Raw genomic sequence first — 21380 nt, 5'->3', positions numbered from 1 at the left:
TAGAGGAAGCTGTATCAGTGAGGGCTGTCAATCAGAGATAGAGCTGTCAATCAAAGAGAACCATCAATCAGAGAAAGAGAGAGCTGTCAATCAAAGGGCAAATAGTCAATCAGAGGGAGAGGCATCAATCAGAGGGAAAGTTGACAATCAGAGGGAAAGCCATCTATCACAGACAGCTGTCAATCAGATTGAAAGCCGTCAATCAGAGGGAGAATTATCAATCAGAGAGAGCTGTCAATCAGAGGGAGAGCGCTGTCAATCAGACAGAGAGCTTTAATTCAGATAGAGAGTTGTCAATCAGAGAGAGTTGTCAGTCAGAGAGTTGTCAGACAGAGAACTGTCAAGCAGATGGAGATCTATCATTCAGAGAGCTGTCAATCAGAGAGAGCTGTCAGAGGACGAGCTGTCAATCAGAGGCTAAGCTGTCAATCAGGGTGCAAGCCCCGCCCCTGTCTCCATGGTGACGGTACCTGTCCCCTCCCCCCTGGGCGGTCCGGGCTGGGCCCAGCTGTCGGAGTGAGGGAAGGGAGAGCCCGGGATCGGTGCGTGTGTGTCGGCTCACTGAGGAGTAGAACCGGGCTGAGGGCAGGAGAGTGCGGACCGGCGACCGCCCACCGCCCCCGGGGTGGGGGGGAGAGAGAGAGAGTGTGTGTGTGTGTGAAAGGCGGAGGTTTGCTGCAGTCGCTCGCTCTGATATTTGAAATTAACCGATAGTCCCCTCTTCATGTGCCGCTGGTGCTGTGAGCGGCGGCGGTGGCGGTACGGCGGCGGGGGCTGCCTCTGGTGGTGTCCGCCGCCGCCGGGCTCGGGACGCCGCTGGCCGGCTGCTGCCGCCGCCTTGCTCCCTGTCCTGCTGCTGCTGCTGGGATCGAGCGGCGGCCGCTCCGAGAATGTGGCCGCTCCGTGCCCGGCCGTGTGCCGCTGCGAGGGCGACGGTGGAGCCGCGCTCCGGGTCGACTGCTCCGGCCGAGGGTTGACCACCGTCCCGCAAGGCCTCAGCGTCTTCACCTTCTTCTTGTGAGTATCAGAACCGCCAGCTCTCAAAATATAATTCAATTAAATGCTATTTTTTCAAAAAAACAAAAATCGCTCGCGCATCAGGTCCGTTTAGATTTATTTGGATTCCTGTCCTGCAATTGCCAGGGAAATTTTGAGAGGTTATGTGCATGGAAGCGCTGACAGTTTTTATTTAGAAATAATATGTGCAGCGAATATTAATTGTTTCGCCGGGAAGTGTCCTTTCAGGTTGGTTCAGTACACGACAGTGCTCTCTCGGGACAGCTGAAGAAAGAGTTTCTTGCCGGCTGAAACTTTACAAAAATGCCGAGTATAGAGCATAAGATATTTTCAGAAATGGTTTTGCAGTTGTAAGGTGCAACTTTTGATTGCCACGGGGAGATGTTTTGTAGCATGACGAGTCACTTTTCTTTATACCACAAAAAAATGCCTGCCTTTATACAAATCATCTCCCACTAGGTAGTCAAAGTTTGAAGCTGGAAATGCAGCCGATGTGCAGTGAAGTATGCAGATGATTTGCGGTCAAATCTCAGTTTTGCATTGCAAATTAGACTATTGACTAGCCCCATCAGATTGCATACTTGTGGTTTAAAATGACCCAATGCAGATTTTATAATGTAAACAGATTTCTCTCATGCTTTGTTTGTGAGTATATTTATTAAAATCTAATGTATCAGATTCTGGCTGACCAGCAGTAGGTTTTCAGTTAAGGATAATTTCTGTATTATTGTGCTTGCCTCAGCTATGTTTTAGTTTTGGCATTTGGACCACACACAGAACAACATACAGCCAGTTATTGATTGTGTAGAAATTGGTAGTTTGTCAGTATAAATGCTGCTGCAAAAGGGAGTTGTTATGACTTTCATTTGCTATTTGAATGATAAGTTATGAGGCTATGCTCCTTTGCTGCAATATAAATTTCTGAAGCCTAGAGCTGATTATTCTTTACTACAACTTACACCAGTAGAAAGATGTTGGTGAACTGTGTGAATGGAATAAAACCGGAAAATATTGGAAATATACAACAGATGAGGCTGTATCTGCACAGAGAGAAACAGTGATAGTTTATCTTCCATAAGAAGAAATTTCTTAATGTGAAATGTTAACCCTGTTTCTCCACGGATGCTGTCTGACCTGCTGAGTATTTCAAGTGTTTTCTGGTTTTGTTATGGATTTCCAGCATTACCTCTGTGCATTTTCTCTGTGTGCGCATATGTATCACAGCCCCTTCCCTTAAATCAACCAATTGTGAAAGTGGACAATGCAATTCTAACCCAAGTCAAAGTGCTGTTAAGTGTTTTCTTTCTTGGAGCAGTATAACTTGGGCATTAATGCATATTAAAACAAAAACAGCAGCACACAATTATTATTTCATATATGAAATTAAAAATGTTCTTCACGCATTGAGTAAATGGTCATGAATTTTAGCAAAGCCATATTTTCAGCTACCATAATTTTCATCAGTGATCTGAGATGATAGTTATTGGATACCTGTCATTCAGAAAGAATGTCATCTGCTTTTACCACTTCTGTGTTTCATTCTTTTACGGGGAAAAGCAGTTAAAGTTTTAAAGTAGATTTTGTTCAGTTTAGTAAAACATTTACTTACAGGCAGAAAAGTTTATCCAGTGCAACAAATTTATTCTTTAACAAATGTCAATTATGTGCAGTGTTCCAAAGGTTTTGCTTCATGTTGTCTCAGAGCAACTCAACTTTGACTAGGGAGAAAAATCCTATTAGTTATGATAGAGAAAAATGTAAAACCACTGAAACTGTGACCTTGGAACTATCTTGCAGTAAATATTTGACAGCAATATAATTTGCAAATAGAAAGGTTGTGTTGATCATGGGTAAAACAAAATTGCAATATTTCCAAAATCTTTGAGACTTTTCTCGAATAACTGCCTGGAGCTTTGTACGTTCAAAGGTTATTACTTACATGGGGTATGCTGCAGTATTTGGCTACTGTATGCTCAACTTGCATCATGTGTTGCATGTTGGAATGTTAATTTAGTAAAATGTAGATATTCCTGATAATTTTAGAAAGGGCAAGTTAGAGTATTTGAAATCAGTCACACAATAACTTAAATCCTTAAGACAATGTTTTCTTATGTCATAAATATGTGCTTTAGCAGATACTTTGATAACATATTGTACAATACATTAGTTGCTTTCAAAAGTCTAGGAAACTGAATAGTTCACAAAATCTTGAACCATTTGTGCAGTGCCAACATCTACATCTCTTCGCTTGATTTAACCCAGGGTTATGTATGCCTCAGCACGCAAGTTATAAATAGTGATTGTGTTTGACAGCTAGCCTTAGTTTCTAAGTTATTTTGTTGCTTAATAATTCGACAGTATTTTTCCTTAAAGAACTAATGTATGTATCTACCTTTCCCCTGCAAAGTTAATGTTACCTTTGTATTTGCATGGTCTGAACATAATTTGTAAGTAAAGGGATGAGGGGAAAATAAGGCTAATATTATTCAGTATTCATATGCACCTGGTAGCCATAAATGGGGGTAGTTTGTGGCTTACCCATATTGGCCTACTTGAACAGTTGCACATTATTAGCAAAACAAGACTTGTGTTTCTGTCATCTTGAACAGATAAAGTGCCCGACATACTCATAGGTGAACTAGGCATTCAATCTACTTACTTGATTGAGACTTAAATGTACAGCTTTGTTATTAAGTGTTTGGTAATAATTTACGTGTTTTCATTTTACAGTTGGGGCAAAACTAAATTATTTTAGTGGAATGTTCAGCTGTTGCTTGGCTACACTGTAAGGTATCGTAGCAAACAAGGAAGATGGTGAATCTCTTGTCTCAATCTCAGTGCCATGCCAAAAAAGTTGAGGGAATTTATTTATTTGTGAATGCGATTCTTTTGAAGAGAAATTTCCTTTAATTGGTGATGTCATGAGCAAAGCCAGCACTTATTAAGGGATTTTTAATCGAGAGGTTGGTGGTGAGCCCTTATGATTTGGCTACATCCATATTGTGATTGTCCTTCTATTGTCAGGGGTCCAGGATTTTGATCTAATGAGGATGCAAGAATGACAATATGTATCTAACCTGAGATGATATGCAATTTAAATAGAGGTTGCAGGTATTGGTGTTCAGCCAGAATTTGAAAAGTTATAAGGTCTTGCATCTAATGTTGTGTATCAGCCTTTTCAACAAGTGTTGGATTGTAACTGTAACCAGTGGAGCTAAAAATAAACAAGTTATTCTGATCTGAATATTATTTTTCAACTACTTTTGTATCTGTCCTTAAACTACATACAGCATGCTACTAAAATATGGTGCCATTAGGTGTTGGTGCTCCCTGTTAATTTGTCCAAGTGACTGTTCACCATGTCTGAATCCTGATGGTAATTGTTGACAGGTTACTGCACTCTGGGGGAAAAGTTGGATCAAAGTGCAGCTCTTTTGTGTTCTTGTCTGATGTTTGCACAGAAATAACATTCCCTGAATATTGACCAGAAATAGAGAGCTTGGCCAACTTATTTGTTTCTCTTTAAAACCCAGAGATACTGTGGCCTATTTTAATACCTGCACGACTATCTTAGTTACAGGTGCTAGTGAACTCTGAACACTCCTTGTTTATGTGATCTTTATGCAATAAAAGCTCACTAGTTTGTGAAGAAGTGTAATTACGTTAAGTTTCTGCACACTGAGCATGACAGAGTAGTTAATTGCAGATTGCAGTCTTCTGAATGTTATCAATTTGTACATTGCTTTAAACCAGCTAGATCTGTATTGTAATTATAAAGTTTCAAGGTATTTTTGGAATCAAGAACTTAAAATGCAAGCGTTGTGCTCAGTCTGATGTGTTGTTCTATAATTCCTCTTATTTTGCCTAAGATGGTTAATAAGCAGCATGGCTTGACTGACTGAAAACAATTGAATATCTTTAAAGTCTGATTTGGTGAACTATGTGCCAAAATGTTTTGTCGTATGAAAGTTACATTAACCCAAAAATGAAGTGTTTGGTAGTAAAACAAGGAAATATAACATTGTCCCATGTAATGGTCACTATTCAATGATCAACTATATTTGTAATAATTTTTAAATTTTGCGATGACTGTGGTTATTTAAATTTGCAAATACATTTTGCAGGTCTTGAATTCTTAACTCATTCTTTTCTACAAATGAGGGAGCTCTATACCTCTCCTGCAAAACCCAAATCTTGTCTCCCATTGGCCAGGTCTTGAATAATCTTGCCTGTATTGCACATTTTCCAGACCTGGTGGTGACCTGAACTATGGTTAGCATTGATTTCACAATCTTTTTTTTAAAAAAGTGTCCACGCTATCAGTTTGTAACATTTTTGCCAAAAACAATAATTTTAAGGTTTGGCTAAGAAAAAGAAGGAAGCATATGTAAGGTTTAGACAGGATAGATCGTGTGAATCCTTAGAGTATCAAGGAAGTAGGAGTATACTCGAGAGAAATCAGGAGGACAAAAAGGGGACATGAGATAGCTTTGGCAAATAGAATTAAGGAGAATCAAAAGAGTTTTAAACAAATATATTAAGGACAGAAGGGTAACAAGGGAGAGAATAGGGCCCCTTAAAGATCAGCAAGGTAGCCTTTGTGTGGAGCCACAGAAAATGGTGGAGATACAAAATGAGTATTTTGCATCAGTATTACTGTGGAAAAGGATATGGAAGATATAGACTGTAGGGAAGTAGATGGTGACATCTTGCAAAATGTCCATTTTACAGACGAGGAAGTGCTGGATGTCTTGAAAAGGGTAAAGGTAAATCCCCAGGACCTGATCAGGTATACCTTAGAACTCTGTGGGAAGCTAGACAAGTGATTGCTGAGCGTCTTGCTGAGACATTTGTATCTTCGATAGTCACAGGTGCGGTGCTGGAAGACTGGAGGTTGGCTAACGTGGTGTCACTGTTTAAGAAGGGTGGTAAGGACGAGCCAGGGAAGTATAGACCAGTGAGCCTGACCTCAGTGGTGGGCAGGTTGTTGGACGGAATCCTGAGGGACAGGATATACATGTATTTGGAAAGGCAAAGACTGATTAGGGATAGTCAACATAGCTTAGTGCGTGGGAAATCATGTCTCACAAAATTGATTGAATTTTTTTGAGGAAGTAACAAAGAGGGTTGATGAGGGCAGAGTAGTAGATGTGACCTATATGGACTTCAGAAAGGCGTTTGACAAGATTCCCCATGCGAGACTGACTAGCAAGGTTAGATCTCATTGGAATACAGGGAGAACTAGCCATTTGGATACAGAACTGCCTCAAAGGTAGAAGACAGGATGGTGGTGGAGGGTTGTTTTTCAGATTAGAGGCCTGTGACCAGTGGAGTGCCACAAGGATCGGTGCTGGGTCCTCTACTTTCTGTTATTTGCTTAAATGATTTGGATGCGAGCATAAGAGGTACAGTTAGTAAGTTTGCAGATGACACCAAAATTGGAGATGTAGTGGACAGCAAAGAGGGTTACCTCAAATTATTACAGGATCTTGACCAGATGGGCCAATGGGCTGAGAAGTGGCAGATGGAGTTTAATTCGGATAAATGTGAGATGCTGCATTTTGGGAAAGCAAATCTTAACAGGACTTATACACTTAATGGTAAGGTCCTAGGGAGTGTTGCTGAACAAAGAGACCTTGGAGTGCAGGTTCATTGCCCCTTGAAAGTGGATAGGATAGAGAAGAAGGTGTTTGGTACGCTTTCCTTTATTGGTCAGAGTGTTGAGTACAGGAGTTGGGAGTCATGTTGCGGCTGTACAGGACATTGGTTAGGCCACTGTTGGAATACTGCGTGCAATTCTGGTTTCCTTCCTATTGAAAAGATGTTGTGAAACTTGAAAGGGTTCAGAAAAGATTTACAAGAATGTTGCCAGGGTTGGAGGATTTGAGCTACAGGGAGAAGCTGAACAGGCTGGGGCTGTTTTCCCTGGAGCATCAGAGGCTGCAGGGTGACCTTGTAGAGGTTTACAAAATTATGAGGGGCATGGATAGGGTAAATAGGCAAAGTCTTTTCCCTGGGGTGGGGGTGTCCAGAACTAGAGGGCATAGGTTTACAGTGAGAGGGGAAAGATATGAGACCTACGAAGCAACTTTTTCAGTGTGTGGTATGTGTATGGAATGAGCTGCCAGAGGAAGTGGTGGAGGCTGGTACAATTGCAACATATAAGAGGCATTTGGATGGGTATATGAATAGGAAGAGTTTTGAGAGGTATGGGCTGGGTGCTGGCAGGTGGGACAAGATTGGGTTGGGATATCTGGTTGGCATGGACGGGTTGGACCAAAGGGTCTGTTTCCATACTGTATATCTCTATGACTGTGACTTTATTTCTATCTGGAGCTATAGAATAACTCAATGAACTAATTTCTCTTAAGTGGGAAATTACTTTATTCTAGATTTCATAATGTAATTATCACTCAATATTTAAGTCACTAGTAGTACAGTACCTGATAAGCTTGTCCTTATGTGTCCAAAGAAGATTCTAGTTAAATTTTTTTGAAGAAGTGGCAAGAGTTTGTGTAAATCTGATTTCTTTATCACATCTGAAATGTCTGAGAGTGTGGAGATAGATTAATAGTAGTTTTCAAGGAAGAATTGGATAAGTATTGATTAGAACAATTTGCAATGCCATGGGACAGAGCTGGAGAGTAGGATTATTTGGACATTGCTTTATTGAGTCAGCACAGGTGTGATGGACTGAATGGTCTTGCTCTCTGCTACATAATTCTATGTTGCGATTGAACATTGTTCAGTAGTTGTGTTTTAATTGAGATGGGATATGAATAATGAGTAATATAATACTACACAATTTTGTTTTCACTCTAATAAATCATGTTGAGAAACTGAGAATCATATATAATTCTACCTTACTGCAGTGAAAATCAGATTCTAATTCTATTTGTTCTGCATTAATTTCTCATCACAGCTTGCATTCCATAGTTCCAAACTTTAATGAATTACATTTGACATCTAACTCTGTTACACCTGACATTTTGATTTTACTCAAAACTGCAAACTGATGGATTCTGAGCAGGAGTAGGCCCTTTAGTCTCTTGAGCCTGCTATACAATTTAGTAAGATCATGATCGATTTAATTGTAACTTCAACTGCACATTCCTACTTACCCTTGCATCCTGTTACTTGCCAATAATCCATTCACCCCTACTTTAACAATTCAAATAATTTATTTTTTGCTTCTGCTGCCTTTTGAGGAAGACTTTTGAAGAGTCTCGACCCTCTAAGAAGAAATATCCTCATCTCCGTTTTAAATGGGCAACCTCTTATTTTTAAACTGTGGCCCCTTGTTCTAGATTCTCCTACAACAGGACCCATCCTTAACACATCCACCCTGTCAAACCCCTCAGGATCTTATGTTTCATGTTTCTTTTTACATATTTCAACAGCTAAATCTATACAGCTTCAGACCATAAGTGACACTTGGTCATGATGAGCTGCTGTAAAATAAAGTTGAATAATTATTGAAACAATTCCATGCAAACATTGTTGCTGCATCTTGTCCATAAGATACATTTCAGTGATTCATTCTACATATCGGGGGAAAAAATTACAATTAAAACAATTGTCTGTTCTAAAATAAATTACAGTTTTCATCTATAAAATGTGATGGTGATTTCATTTTGGTATTTAATCCAGCTGAAGAGTTGTATGTGATGGTTAGTTCTGTTGGCTGGATTGTAGCACTTAATGGTTGCAGCATGTGTTCAGTCCCGTCATCAGTTGAGAGTTCTCGGGGTCTGTATCTTCTACTTGCTGCATTATGATATCATGGATTCAAGAAAATATTTCTGGAGTTAGATGTGTTGAGACTATGCTTACGACAACTGAGGGTGCTACATGGAGCAAGTTGAGTTGAATGCTATTCCTGGTCAGGACATTTATGGGGAAAGATTAGGCGAAAATGGCCTGCATGAGGATTATTTGGTTTTCTGTGAAGGGGTGAGGGCAAAGAAAAATGAGTAAGAACTTCCATCTGGAAATCAAATGGTTTGTAGTTGCGGCCATTGTAAGACATAGCGACCCAAGAAACACAATGCCTTAGGCTGTCTCAGCCAAAATATGTAGTACAGGCTACAGGGATTTATATAGAGGTGCAAAATACACATTATATTCAAACTTTTCCATTGGTTTATAACACAAATCTGCATTTTTTTAGGACGAGTGTTAAAGTTCAGTTTTGAGATGTAAACTCTAAGGAAGTAACAAAAATGCAGTTTAGAGAAATAAGTTTTCTGGCAAGCATCACAGTATCCATTTTGAAATGAGTTGTTAGCTTCCACTTGGATGCATATGAATAGTTGCACGGGGCATTGACCTGGTCCCTCTGCAGGGAAGCTGATGTGGTCTTTATGGCAAGAACCTTGCTGGCAACAAAGAAAACATATGGAATATTTCACTTTCCCTTTTTAGGGTAGTAGAGCTTGGTGACTTGTGCTGCATATAACCATCAGTTTTGGGACATGGGGTCAACATATCTGTTCACTTTTCTGTTTGAAGAATCAATGTAATAGAATCTAGCATTTGAAACTACTTTTTTTTAAAAATGTAATACAGGTTACACAATAAAACTAAATGTTTTAAAATGCATAATGTTTACATGGCAAGAAGAAAAAATTGTAATGCTGCACTTAAATTCGTATGTTGTATAATTCCTAATGAATAATTTCTTCACAGTCTGAACTGTGCAGTATGCATATACGTAGTTTTATTTTTTGATATCTATTTTGTTTTAACACCTTGATCTGGAATTGTAGACATTAACTGAATGGTTGATATCGAGTTGTTCTCGATGAAAGCATACACCAAGCCTATTTGTTTCAAGGGCAGTTTTCCAGCAGAGTAGTGCAGCGTGTTCTACAGAAGTCGTCAATGTCAAAAGTTCCTGAATTCTTTTCTTATAAATCATTTGCTCGCAGAATGTGAAAATGGTTCTGTTTCTGTTTTGACCAATCCTTCCATCTCTCTTTCCGAATAACAGTCTTCCTGTCAGGGATAAATAGTCTGAAAGCCTAGATAAGTTGTTACTCTGTCTGTTCCTTGTTTGCCCCCTTTTCCACCTCATTAAGTTGACTTTAAATCTTGATGTGGCTAATGACATGCAGGGTTGATTATTCTCTCTGGCTAGTGAGATATTTCCTTCCAGTAATTGAGTTCTGTGCCCTTTCACCCAGGAAACGCCTGGATGTTTAATTTGTTTTTCAGGGAGTGTTAGTGAGTAATTAAACCATGCAGTGACTTAAGCTTTTTTAGATAACTTGTACTTATCTGTGTGCAAAATCTAGGGAGCACTGCTCATCTTAATAGCTTTCCTTGTTCCAAAATGTGCATGCTGCTCTTTAAAATTGTTTTATAGTTAGGTTACAATTGTTATTTTTAAAAATAAGCGTTAATCCTTACTTTGAACCTTTTTTTCGATTTTGTTGAAGGATTTAATCCATTTGGTTTGAAAAATTACTTGCCAGTTACCAATATATTAATGCTTTTTCATATTCAGTTTATGCAATCATTTTCAATCAAAAGATTTGTTTTTTTTTAAACCAGAGTGCAATACGATCAATTTCGAGACATACATTTTATTTAATATAATTTTTAAAAACAAAGATGACTTGCTGGCATCAAAAGATTTGGTCAATAGAATTTGTAAGACTTGTGATTTATATTTTTCTACAAATTTTAAATTGGGCGTAACCTTTGGCATTTTAACATGAATGCATTTTTGGCACTACTTGGACTTATAATTATATTGTTAATGGGTCACTTTAGACTGACTGGTTTCTTGTTTTTCTACTCACATTCACTGTCGCATTAATGTAATTTATTTTCTTGCTGGGGAAATGCATTCAATTGTACTTTACTAGAATTATCTGTAAGACCATTAGTTGGGAAGGACTGTCTATTGCTTTTCTGTTCCTTCCTCCATTAAATTGGAGTGATCCACATTTGAGATTTTCCATCTTGTAGCTGAGAACTGATAATATCTTGCCGATGTAGGTTTGAGTAACATGTAGCCTTGGCATTCAAAGCTGTGATTGTCTGGGAATCTATTGCTTTAAAAACCAGCTTGAGAACTCCAATTGGCTCCAGTACCTGCACTGCTTTTTACTCTCATGAATGATTTACCTGTTGTTATCTGACTCTTTAAAGGTCAGAGGTAAATTGAGTTTGCTGATCCAAATCCAGTACGAAATGAGCAACAGTTCATGGGTAAAAACTAGCACTTTTTAAAAAAAATTCACTCGAGAGATGTGGCATTGCTGACTGGGCAGCATTTATTGCCTGTCCTAGTTACCCTTGAGAACGTGGTAGTGAGGAGACGTCTTGAACCTCTGCAGTCCACATGCTGTAGGCTGTCCCACAATGCTATTGGGAGGGAATTTGGGGGTTTTGACCCAGTGACCGTGATGGAATGGGAATATATTTTCAGGTCAGGATGGTGAGTGGTTTTGAGAGAAACCTGCAGCCAGCGGTGCTTCCAAGTATCTGCTGTCCATGTCTTTCTAGATGGAAGTGGTTGAGAGTTTGGGGTGCTGTCTAAGGATCTTTGGCAAATTTCTGCAGTGCACCTTGTTGAGATTTCACACTGCTGCTCCTGAGCATTGGGGTGAAGGGAGTGGATGCTTGTGGATATGGTGCCAGTCAAGCAGACTACTTTGTCCTGGATGGTGTCAAGCTTCTTGAGCTTGTTGGGGCTGCACCCATACAGTCAGGTGGGGAGTATTCCATCACACTACTTACATGTGCCTTGTAGATGCTAGACAGGTTCTGGGGAGTCTGGAGGTGAGTTATTTGTTGCAGTATTCCTCGTCTCTGGCTCGTTGTGTTTTTATAGCAAGTCCAGTTGAATTTCTGTTCAATGGCAACCCAAAAGATGTTGATATTGGGGTCACAGTGATAGTAACGCCACTGAATGTAAAAGGCTGGGAGTTAGATTGGCAGTGGTCATTGCCTGGCATTTGTGTGATTCAAATTTTACTTGTCACCCCAAGCCTGGATATTGTTGCCTTTGATCACGAACTGCTTCAGCGTTGGAGGAATCACTAATGGGGATGAACATTAGAAAATCATCAGCGAACATCCCCACTTCTGATACTGTGATGGAGGGGAAGTCATTGAAGCAGCTGAAGATGGTTGGGCCTTGGATACTACTCTGAAGAACTCCTGCAGAAATGACTGACCTCCAACAACCACAAGCAGCTTGTATGTGCCAGGTATAACTCCAGCAATTGAGAGTTTGTTGATACGCATTGATTTTAGTTTTGCTAAGGCCCCTTGATGTCACATTCAGTTGAATGCAGCCTTAATGTCGAGGACTGTCACTCTGACCTCACCTCTGGAATTCAGCTGTTTTTGTGCATGTTTGAGCCGAAGATGTGATCAAGTCAGGAGCTGAATGACCCTGTTAGAAGCTAAACTGGGCATCAGTAAGCAGCTTATTGCTAAGCAGGTACTGCTTGATAGCACTGTTGATGACACTTTTCACCATGGATCTCACAAACCTAAGATCACTTCTTCAGACTGTCCATGTAACTATTTCAATGCTTTATGAGGAAACCTGCTTTGTATCTGGCCTGGAAGAGTGCCATGCTTTGGAATTCCTTAGGGCAAATCAAGAAGAAATGTCATTTTATGTATGTAATAACAAACAATGCACAATAAACATAATTGAAAAGTCTATCAAATAGTTTATTGTTTAAATATTAAAAACAGCTTAAACTTGTTGCTCTATTGATATTTAATATTATTGACGTTTACACATTGTGCTCACACTTACAATTAACAGTTTAATTAAAGGTTTTCAGTCTTCATGGATACGATAAATGCAACAAAACTATCTTCCTCCGGATACATCAATTTGTAACCTGAATAATTAGCTTTTTACCCAAACATGTTCTGTATCAAGACATTAAACGATGTGGTTTGTCAATGGCACGCAAGGTAAACGATATCTAGTATTTTGTTTCGGATGTATTCAGGTAATTGCTGATTAACAGAGGCATGGGTGATAGTAATAATGATTGGTGTGGAAAGTATTGAAACTAAAGGTTGTCAAATAAACCAGACCAGCCACTCCTCTATCTTTTTTTAGTACCTATTTTCCTTTCTGTTTTGTTGCTAGCAATGTGGGCAGAACTGCTTATTTCTCTTTAGTAGGTGTTAATTAGTTTACAGCCATCATATAGAAGCTGCGGGCAAAAAAAAGTGTGCTAGAATAAGACTCTGCATTGTCCAACCATTAGGTAATGAAATCAGCCTGAATGGCGTCTTCCTGATTTATTGCACCATATTGCCCAGTTCAAGGCTGCAGCACGCAGCATGTTTACTGCGTTGAATCATGAGAAACTGGCTGCTGTGTTCACTATTATTTGAAATGTTTTCTCTCAAACTATTTCAAATATTTTTAACTTTATAGAGTTACAAGTTATTGGCTGTATTTATTGTAATGGAAATAACTCCTTGGCAGCAATTATAAAGGAAGTAAAAAACCTACTTGTCAATAATTTGACTATTGGTTTAGCATTACTACTTTGCTGCCCCCTCCTTGAGTAATTATAGTCCTTGAAGTAGCCCTGAGGTTCTACTAATTGCAGTGTATCAAATTACAAACTCCATTAGCAAATGGTAACGAGTGATTGTAAACTTTTTCCCCTCTCTAGTGAATCTTGTACCAAAACTGCTCAGTTATGTAGTACTTGTCTGAAACGTGCAAATATCATGTAATTTTGAGATGTTGCAAGTTGAGCTGCCTTTTTCTGATTGGGTAGTAAAACATCTATTGTCCAATATGTCTGTATGTTAAGTCTGTAATGTACAGCAGTAATAAAAGCTGCCATGTAGCCAGTGCTGAGTAGACGAGAAGAGAGCTTATTTTTGGGAATCCCTTAGCAAGCGCCAAAACAGTTGGTTAAGATAAAAAGCAGACGGAAACTGATATCATGCACACAGTCCTCTTGTTGTATTATATGCCAGTCTCCCTAAGCCTCTTGCTAAACTTTTGTGAGTATTTGAAAGTCTCTCAAAGATGTTACTGTAATAGGATTTGTTGCCTCTGAAAAGAGCATTACAAATTAATGGAATAAAGTGTGCAGGGGGTGCCAGTTGTGTGTATAGCTGAATTTGCTAAAGGGACTCCGAAATGGGAGCGAACCAAATGGAAGGAAATGTACAGAAGCCTCTCAAAGCCGTGCACGATTAGATCTAGAGTTGGAGTAATTCCTATACAAAAAAGGTTATGTTGAGGTTGATTGTTATGTTGGCTTCTTTTGAAGGAGCCTGGGAGTTTTATGGTCTGCATTCTCCATCTTACTGTCATGCTGCTGCATGGAAACAGGTCCAGCGCTGTTTGCCACAGAATAAACACATTTACAATAGAATGGGGCCAGATTACTCTTTGACGGATTGAAAATTACTCCTCAGAATGAGTGCATTGTTAGGCATTTGTTCCTGTTTAGCACCCTCCCCCAAAACCACCCCCAGTGAACCATGAAAAGAAGCAATCACATTAATCTGTCACTCAGTCTCTCATCATGAAGAAAGGAAAAACGGAACAGTCAGGTTCTTGCCAAAATGGTCTAAGATCTGTCAAGACAAAAGTTGGAGTTTAAATTACAGATTTGTCTTTATTTCACAGACCTTTCTTTTCCTGTCCTGGGCTCTTGTGCTGCCTCCTAATTCCACCTGCTTATGTAAGGAAGAACCCAAGTTCTTTTTTCAGATAATTAAATAAATAGAGGCCCAGTGCACCATAGTGTGAAATAAACAATCTGTTCCTTGCTGAACCTGTGCACGTTTCTTTGAATTTTTATTCTTTAATATAAGAGTCTTAACCTGTGTAATTTAGCACAACTGTGTCAGGATTCAACTTTCTTTTTCGTTATATAAAAAATTACAAGCGTGTAATGCCTCCAGATAAAAAACCCACGGGGGTGCATTGTGTAAGTCTTAATTAACGGCTTTGAAAGGCTAAACAAAAGAAAGAAGAAAATGCTACAGAGTTATTGTTATTCCACCCTGTTGGTTCTGCTAGTTGACCATCCATTGGTGCATTTTGTAAATTTAAACTGAATGACACTTTTGTTCTGGTCTAACAGAGGTGAAAGAAGCCAATTATTGCATTTATTTCTATGGGCAGCTGCAAGCATGGGAGATTAAGCTGAAGGTAAATAGAAATTTCCAACCATTTTAGGTTTAGTCTGGAATGTGAGTGAATCATTAAGATGTTTTCCTTGTAAAGCTTTGTGCAGTTTGGTGTTAAGGGACCAGTGGAAGGCTATTTGATGTATAGAAACTAGTGAAAACTGAAGTGACTGTTAATGTCTTGATTATTATACAACTGATGAGAAAATGATTCCAGTTTGAGGGTAAACAAAGAGCTGTTATACTGCTATTACTATGTCTGTTTACCATTAAGGAGCTATTTTGCATCCTTGAGCTATTAATTTCATGCTAGATTATTCATATGATTTTTTTGCAAAAACATTATCTTTGCTTATTTGTACTGGCAGATATTTCTGCCCAAGGTTAAGGGGTGTATTTTTGATGGCTATCTAAATGATTTGTTCTGAAATAGGCCAGTTGCAGCAGCCTTACAATTTATTTATCTGTTTCTTGATAAAGGAAGGACAAATCCTTTTTTTCTGGAAGTGGATGTCAGAGAAAGTATCGTGAATATCTCTGACCGTCTTTTCATTTAAGTACTGGATACTATATTTGCAGCCATCCTCCAAGTAAATAAAATGAATACTAACTATTTGGGTAGGGGCAGCAGGTGCTTACGGCACCAATTCTTGAGCAACAAAAAACGTTTTCAGTTCATAGCAATCATTTAGACTTGCCTAGTTTTGTGCTGTTAAGCTTTAATTTAAAGGGAAGAGAATTCTTAAAACAAGATTTTGGGCCTGAAAGGCTCTGAAATTTTGCTTCAGCATTTATTTCACATTTCTTTTTCTGTATTTTGGTTTCTAACAAAATAAACACAAGCCAGTGTAACACAAGGAGGGTGGGGCCAAAATAGGGTAGAGAGAGAAATTTGGTATATGAGTCTTGTGAGAAAGTTGGTCAAAGAACTAATGGATTCAATCTTTGCATAATGTGCCCTTTTTAGTGGTGACAGCTGACATCCTGTCTTAGCAGTTTCCTAACAGTTTCAGCTCTGTCTTCAGCTATATTGTGTGTTATGGGCAAACCTTCCAATAACCAAACCTGAAATTTTTCCCAGTTTTCTTTTGTTTTTACAAACTTAAGTCCATAGAAATTGAGAGCAGTACAGTATCTTTTTCCTTTTGTGGCTTGAGCTGAATAACTATAAATGAAATCTACAAATTACTATTCACTATTAAACATGCTGGACTGATGATATACCATTAAATGACATTGAGTAAGTTTCTAATGTAACTTTCACCTTGTACAAATCACTGACTAATAAGGCCATGTTTAAAATATAGTGTGCTAGTTGGTTGCTTTAATTTCACAAAAATCAAACAAAAGCTAATATGATCAATAGGGGTGATTCTCTGCCTTGGGGGTTTTTAAGTCAGAAGAAATTCCAGTATGTCTCTGTGGATTTGTAACCCAACAAGCAGTCCATGGCCTTGGGACGAGGGAGGGCAAAACTCAAGTAAAATGTAAGTGCTTCAGAAAGTTAACTAACATGTTGGAAATAAGGTTGGATTTACTCAGTATACTTAGAGTGAAATGACTAAATCTGCACAGCATTAAATCTGTGGCTACAGAGGCAAAGGAGGGAGAAAAGCAACAAGAGTTCTCGATTTTAAATCATGAATGGAAGTTGTGGATCTTGAGTTTTTTTTCTTGTCCTTAGCTTTTTCATGTTAATCTTTGGTACAAGAAATCCCATAAAGCAAAGGTTGTCCTTTATTCAAAAAAAAATGTGAGTGGAATAGGTACATAAGCGTTTCAATCTCATGCAAATGATAAGTTCATATTTACTTTAAAGAATGTGCAGTGGGGCATTTGGAAATGTCACACTTAAGAGATTTTTATACTTGAAAGTATTCAGAAATAATTTAATGGGAATGAAGTAAAACAGCAGTATCCTGTACAATAGAATGCTAATAAAAAGACTGTCTGTCTGATTTGGCCTGGCACCTTGAAAAAGCTGCTGACAGATGCACTACCCTGAGGTCTGGAATTGAAATGAAGAGTTTAGCCACTCTTACAATGGTGCTTGTTTAAGTTGGATTCTGGCAATCTGACATGAATGAGGTGCTTAGTGTTTACACTGTTAAATCTGGCTCCTTTTGCCCAGTGGCTGATTCATGCAACCAGTTTTTCATGATTCTGTAATATAGTCACCAGAGCAAAAGTCACATTTGGTATTAAAAACCTTTCAGGATCTGGCTGACAGCCACTAATCATATGAGATCCAATCTAAGCATATGCCTGCATAGAATGCAATTAACGGATCGCTGGAAAATAAGTTGCCTAAAAGTGGGTAATAGTCAAGATGGTTAATGTGCATTTTGGTGGGAATGGGTCGAGAGAACTTTGAAGAAAGATTGGAACCAAGTCTCTCAAAATTACACACTATTACACGCTGTCCATTGTTAGTATCTAATAGTCCAACTAGCAGTCTTTCATTTTCCTACTTGAGAGTGTGGTGCTGGAAAAGCAAAGCAGGTCAGGCAGCATCCGAGGAGCAGGAGAATCGACGTAAATGACATAAGCCCCTCATTAGCAATGAGCTCATTTCTGATGAAGGGTTTATGCCTGACAGGTGGAGAGAGACCCCTGATGCTGCCTGACCTGCTTTTGCAGCACCCCATCCTTGACACTGATCTCCAGCACCTGCAGTCGTCACTTTCTCTTAATTCATTCTCCTAGCCTGATCACTATCCACTCATAGAGTCATATACAGGTACAGCACAGAAACAGGCCATTTGGTCCAACTTGTCCATGCCGACCAGATATCCTAACCTAATCTAGTCCCATTTACCAGCACTTAACCCATTCCCTCTAAACTCTTCCTATTCATTATACCCATCTAGATGCCTTTTAAATGTTGTAACTGTGCCAGCCTCCACCACTTCCTCTGGCAACTCATTCCATAGAGCACCACCCTTTGCATGAAAAGGTTGTCCCTTAGGCCCCTTTTAAATTTTTTCTTCTCTCACCCTCAACCTATGCCCTCTAGTTCTGCACTCCCCTACTCCACAGAAAAAAAACCTTGTCTATTCACCCTATCCATGCCCCTCATAATTTTATAAACCTGTATAAGATCACCCCTCAGCCTCTGACTTTCCAGGGAAAATAGTCCCAGTCTATTCAGCCTCTCCCTGTTGCTCAAATCCTCCAATGCTGGCGACAGTCTTGTAAATTTTTTCTGATCCCCTTCAGGTTTCACAACATCCTTCAGATAGGAGGGAGACCAGAACTGGGCACAATATTCCAAGAGTGGCCAAACCAATGTCCTATACAGGCACAAAATGGCCTCCCAACTCCTATACTCAGTGTTGTGTCCAATAAAGGCAAGCATACCAAATGCCACCTTCACTATCCTATCGACCTGCAACTCCACTTTCGTTGAACTATGAACCGGTACTCCAAGGCCTCTTTGTTCAGCAACATTCCCCAAGACCTTACCATTAAGTGTATAAGTCCTGCTCTGATTTGCCTTTGCAAAATGCAGCACCTTTTGTGTGTCCAACTGTTCTTCTGTCTCTTTGGGGTCTCTCTCCACCTATCATTTACTCCTTACTCCTCCCCCCTATATTCGTAGTTAGGAAAAGTTGCTTTTATGCCGATCAGTACTGAGGAAGGGTCAGTGGACCCAAAACATTAACTCTGATTTCTCTCCACAGATGCTGCTACGCCTGCTGAGATTTTCCAACAATTTCTGTTCTTGTCTCAAAATTAAGATTGCTATTAGCAACTAATCTGGAGGTAATTAGTGGTTATCTTGCATGAATAGAGCCACGCCATTGTGAAGATATGCGTATATGGTATTTTGTGTGCTTTGGAATTTGTGAAATGGACAACCGCACCATATACTGTAAAGGCTGTTCTGAACCCAAAAAAATTCCCTAATTCTGCATTTGGAATAGTGGAATAAACAAAGTTTTTCAACTTTTCTTGTGTGAGGGATCTTTTTATTTTCATTAAGTGACCGTTGGATAAATTTCAGTAAGATGAGATTTGGCACAATATGAAACATGAATTTTATTAAAAATTCGGATGAAGAAATCAAATAAGTGGAACCATGTTAAAGCAATACATTGATTTTTTAAAAATTAATTAATAAAGGCGATTTTAAAAAAAGTACCAAGCAGCAGAGCTAGCTTGTAAAACCTTTTTTGCTTTTTTGTTTGATAAAGCAAAACTAAAGAATGGCTGAGTAGGTCCAAAATTAAAAATCACGTAACACCAGGTTATAGTCCAACAGGTTTAATTGGAAGCACACTAGCTTTTGGAGCGTTGCTCCTTCATCAGGTGACTATCACCTGATGAAGGAGCGACCCTTTGAAAGCTACTGTGCTTCCAATTAAACCTGTTGGACTATAACCTGGTGTTGTGTGACTTTTAACTTTGTACACCCCAGTCCAACACCGGCATCTCCAAATCATGAGTAAGTCCACATTCCTTTGTGTTGCAACTTTCTGCTGTATTTCGTTATTAAAATAATATTCTGTACTCCCTTCCAAAATGAACAACTTTGCATTTTCCCACATGATAATGTACTGCATTTACCAACTTCTTGCCCATTTAACCTATGAATATCTCTCTGTAAACTCTGTATCCTCTTCATGCTTAGCCTTTCCTCCTATATTTGTCATTTGCAAATTTACTTCCTTTCTCCAATAAACACCATTCTGCTATGGTATGGGGCTGAGAAAGAACTTTGGCAATTTGATTACTTCAGAACTGGAAAATGGAGTAACCTGGAACAGATAGGAGAATGGCAGGCAAACTAACAGGAATTTGCTCTCTTTAGCCCCTTTGCTTAACTCTAACATGGCTAGCAAATTGGCTGGAAAATAAGTTTCAATATGGTCAGGACATTCGAGGATTTTAAAAACCTAAATGTAAATCAAATCCAGTATGTACACTTGATGAAAATGAGCATGTGATTGTGTTAACAGAATATTTTGAGATTGTTTTGTAGTGCTCAATATATTAAGTAATTAACGTTGTGACTTAAAATCTTTTGACATTCCTGATATACCTGAAGAATTGCATAGAATTTTGGTCTCCTTTCTTGAGGAAGGGTATAATTGTGCTGGAAGCCGTTCAGAGAAGATTCACTTGATTGCTTCCAGAGTTAAGGGGTTTGTCTTCTGAACAGAGATTAAGCAGTTTAGGCTGATGCTCCCTTGAGTTGAGAAGAATGAGAGAGATTTAATTTGAGTCCAAGATGCTAAATGGAATTGATAAAGTGGATATAGAGAGAATATTGCTTTGTGGAGCAATCTAGAATGAGAGATCATACTTTTAGGTTAAGGAGTAGCAGATTTAAAACCAGTAAGGAGAAATTACTTCTCTCAAGAGGTTGTGAACCTTTAGCATTCACTACTCCGGAGTGTGTAGGATGCCAGTACATTGAGTACACTTAAAGAGGAGATTTTTTTTTAATGAGCTAGACGTTGAAGGGTTATGGGGGCAGACAGGAAAGTGGAGTTGAGGCATGGATGAGATTAGCCATCATTGCCTTGATTAGTGGAAAAGGTTCGAGGGGCTGAATTGCTTACTTTTGCTCCTAGTTCTTGTGTCCTAACATTTCAGTCTTGCTATCTCCATACAGTTGCATAGCATGCTCACCCAGATGTTGAAATTCTGTAGTATTTTAAATTTGATGACAAGTTCTTTAATCTATTATATTTCTCATTTGTAGCTGGATCCCTTGATTTTATGGTAATTTTTAAAAAAGAAATCCTGTTTTGCACCTTTGATCAATACTGGGGCACCCTAAGCTCAGCAATTTTTTCTGGAACTGAAAACCTCCAGATACCTTAACAGCTGTGGTCTTAATCTGGGTTAATAATGTCTATGAACAGGTTTTGAAATATATATGGAGCATACAAAGTTACTTCCTATGTAACTGAGGTGTATATGAAGTTACGACACTGGGTAAAACCTCCTGCATAATTTAAAACAGCAACACAGAAAAGGTTTATCCTGTGCAATAATCTGTGAAAATCTGAGAGGCCAAGAACTAGTTAAAGTAAAAATTAATAACTTTATTTCTTAAAGTATAACAGAGAGTAACTAACAACTATTTACTACTCCTTCCTCTAACCTATCTTTTACCTTCCCTTCCATAATACTAGTCCGATTAAACCCCCGATTAAGATTTACCAAATATTCATGTTTTCAAAACCAGCCAGCATTTGAATCTT

At 38.9% G+C, this 21380-nt stretch overlaps 1 protein-coding gene across 1 annotated transcript in view; it reads left to right on the top strand.

The window, feature by feature from the left end:
* Positions 1-496: 496 nt before the first annotated feature.
* Positions 497-21380, top strand: part of lgr4 (leucine-rich repeat containing G protein-coupled receptor 4) — a 140793-nt gene continuing 119909 nt past the window's right edge. Inside the window, exon 1 of the mRNA XM_060839090.1 lies at positions 497-1017. Coding sequence (XP_060695073.1) covers positions 725-1017 — 293 coding nt within the window. The 5' untranslated portion in view covers positions 497-724. The remainder of the gene's footprint in view (positions 1018-21380) is intronic.

Source organism: Hemiscyllium ocellatum, chromosome 18 (assembly GCF_020745735.1).
Source record: "Hemiscyllium ocellatum isolate sHemOce1 chromosome 18, sHemOce1.pat.X.cur, whole genome shotgun sequence".
Lineage (NCBI taxonomy): Eukaryota > Metazoa > Chordata > Chondrichthyes > Orectolobiformes > Hemiscylliidae > Hemiscyllium > Hemiscyllium ocellatum.
This window is presented reverse-complemented; position numbering and strand designations above follow the sequence as displayed.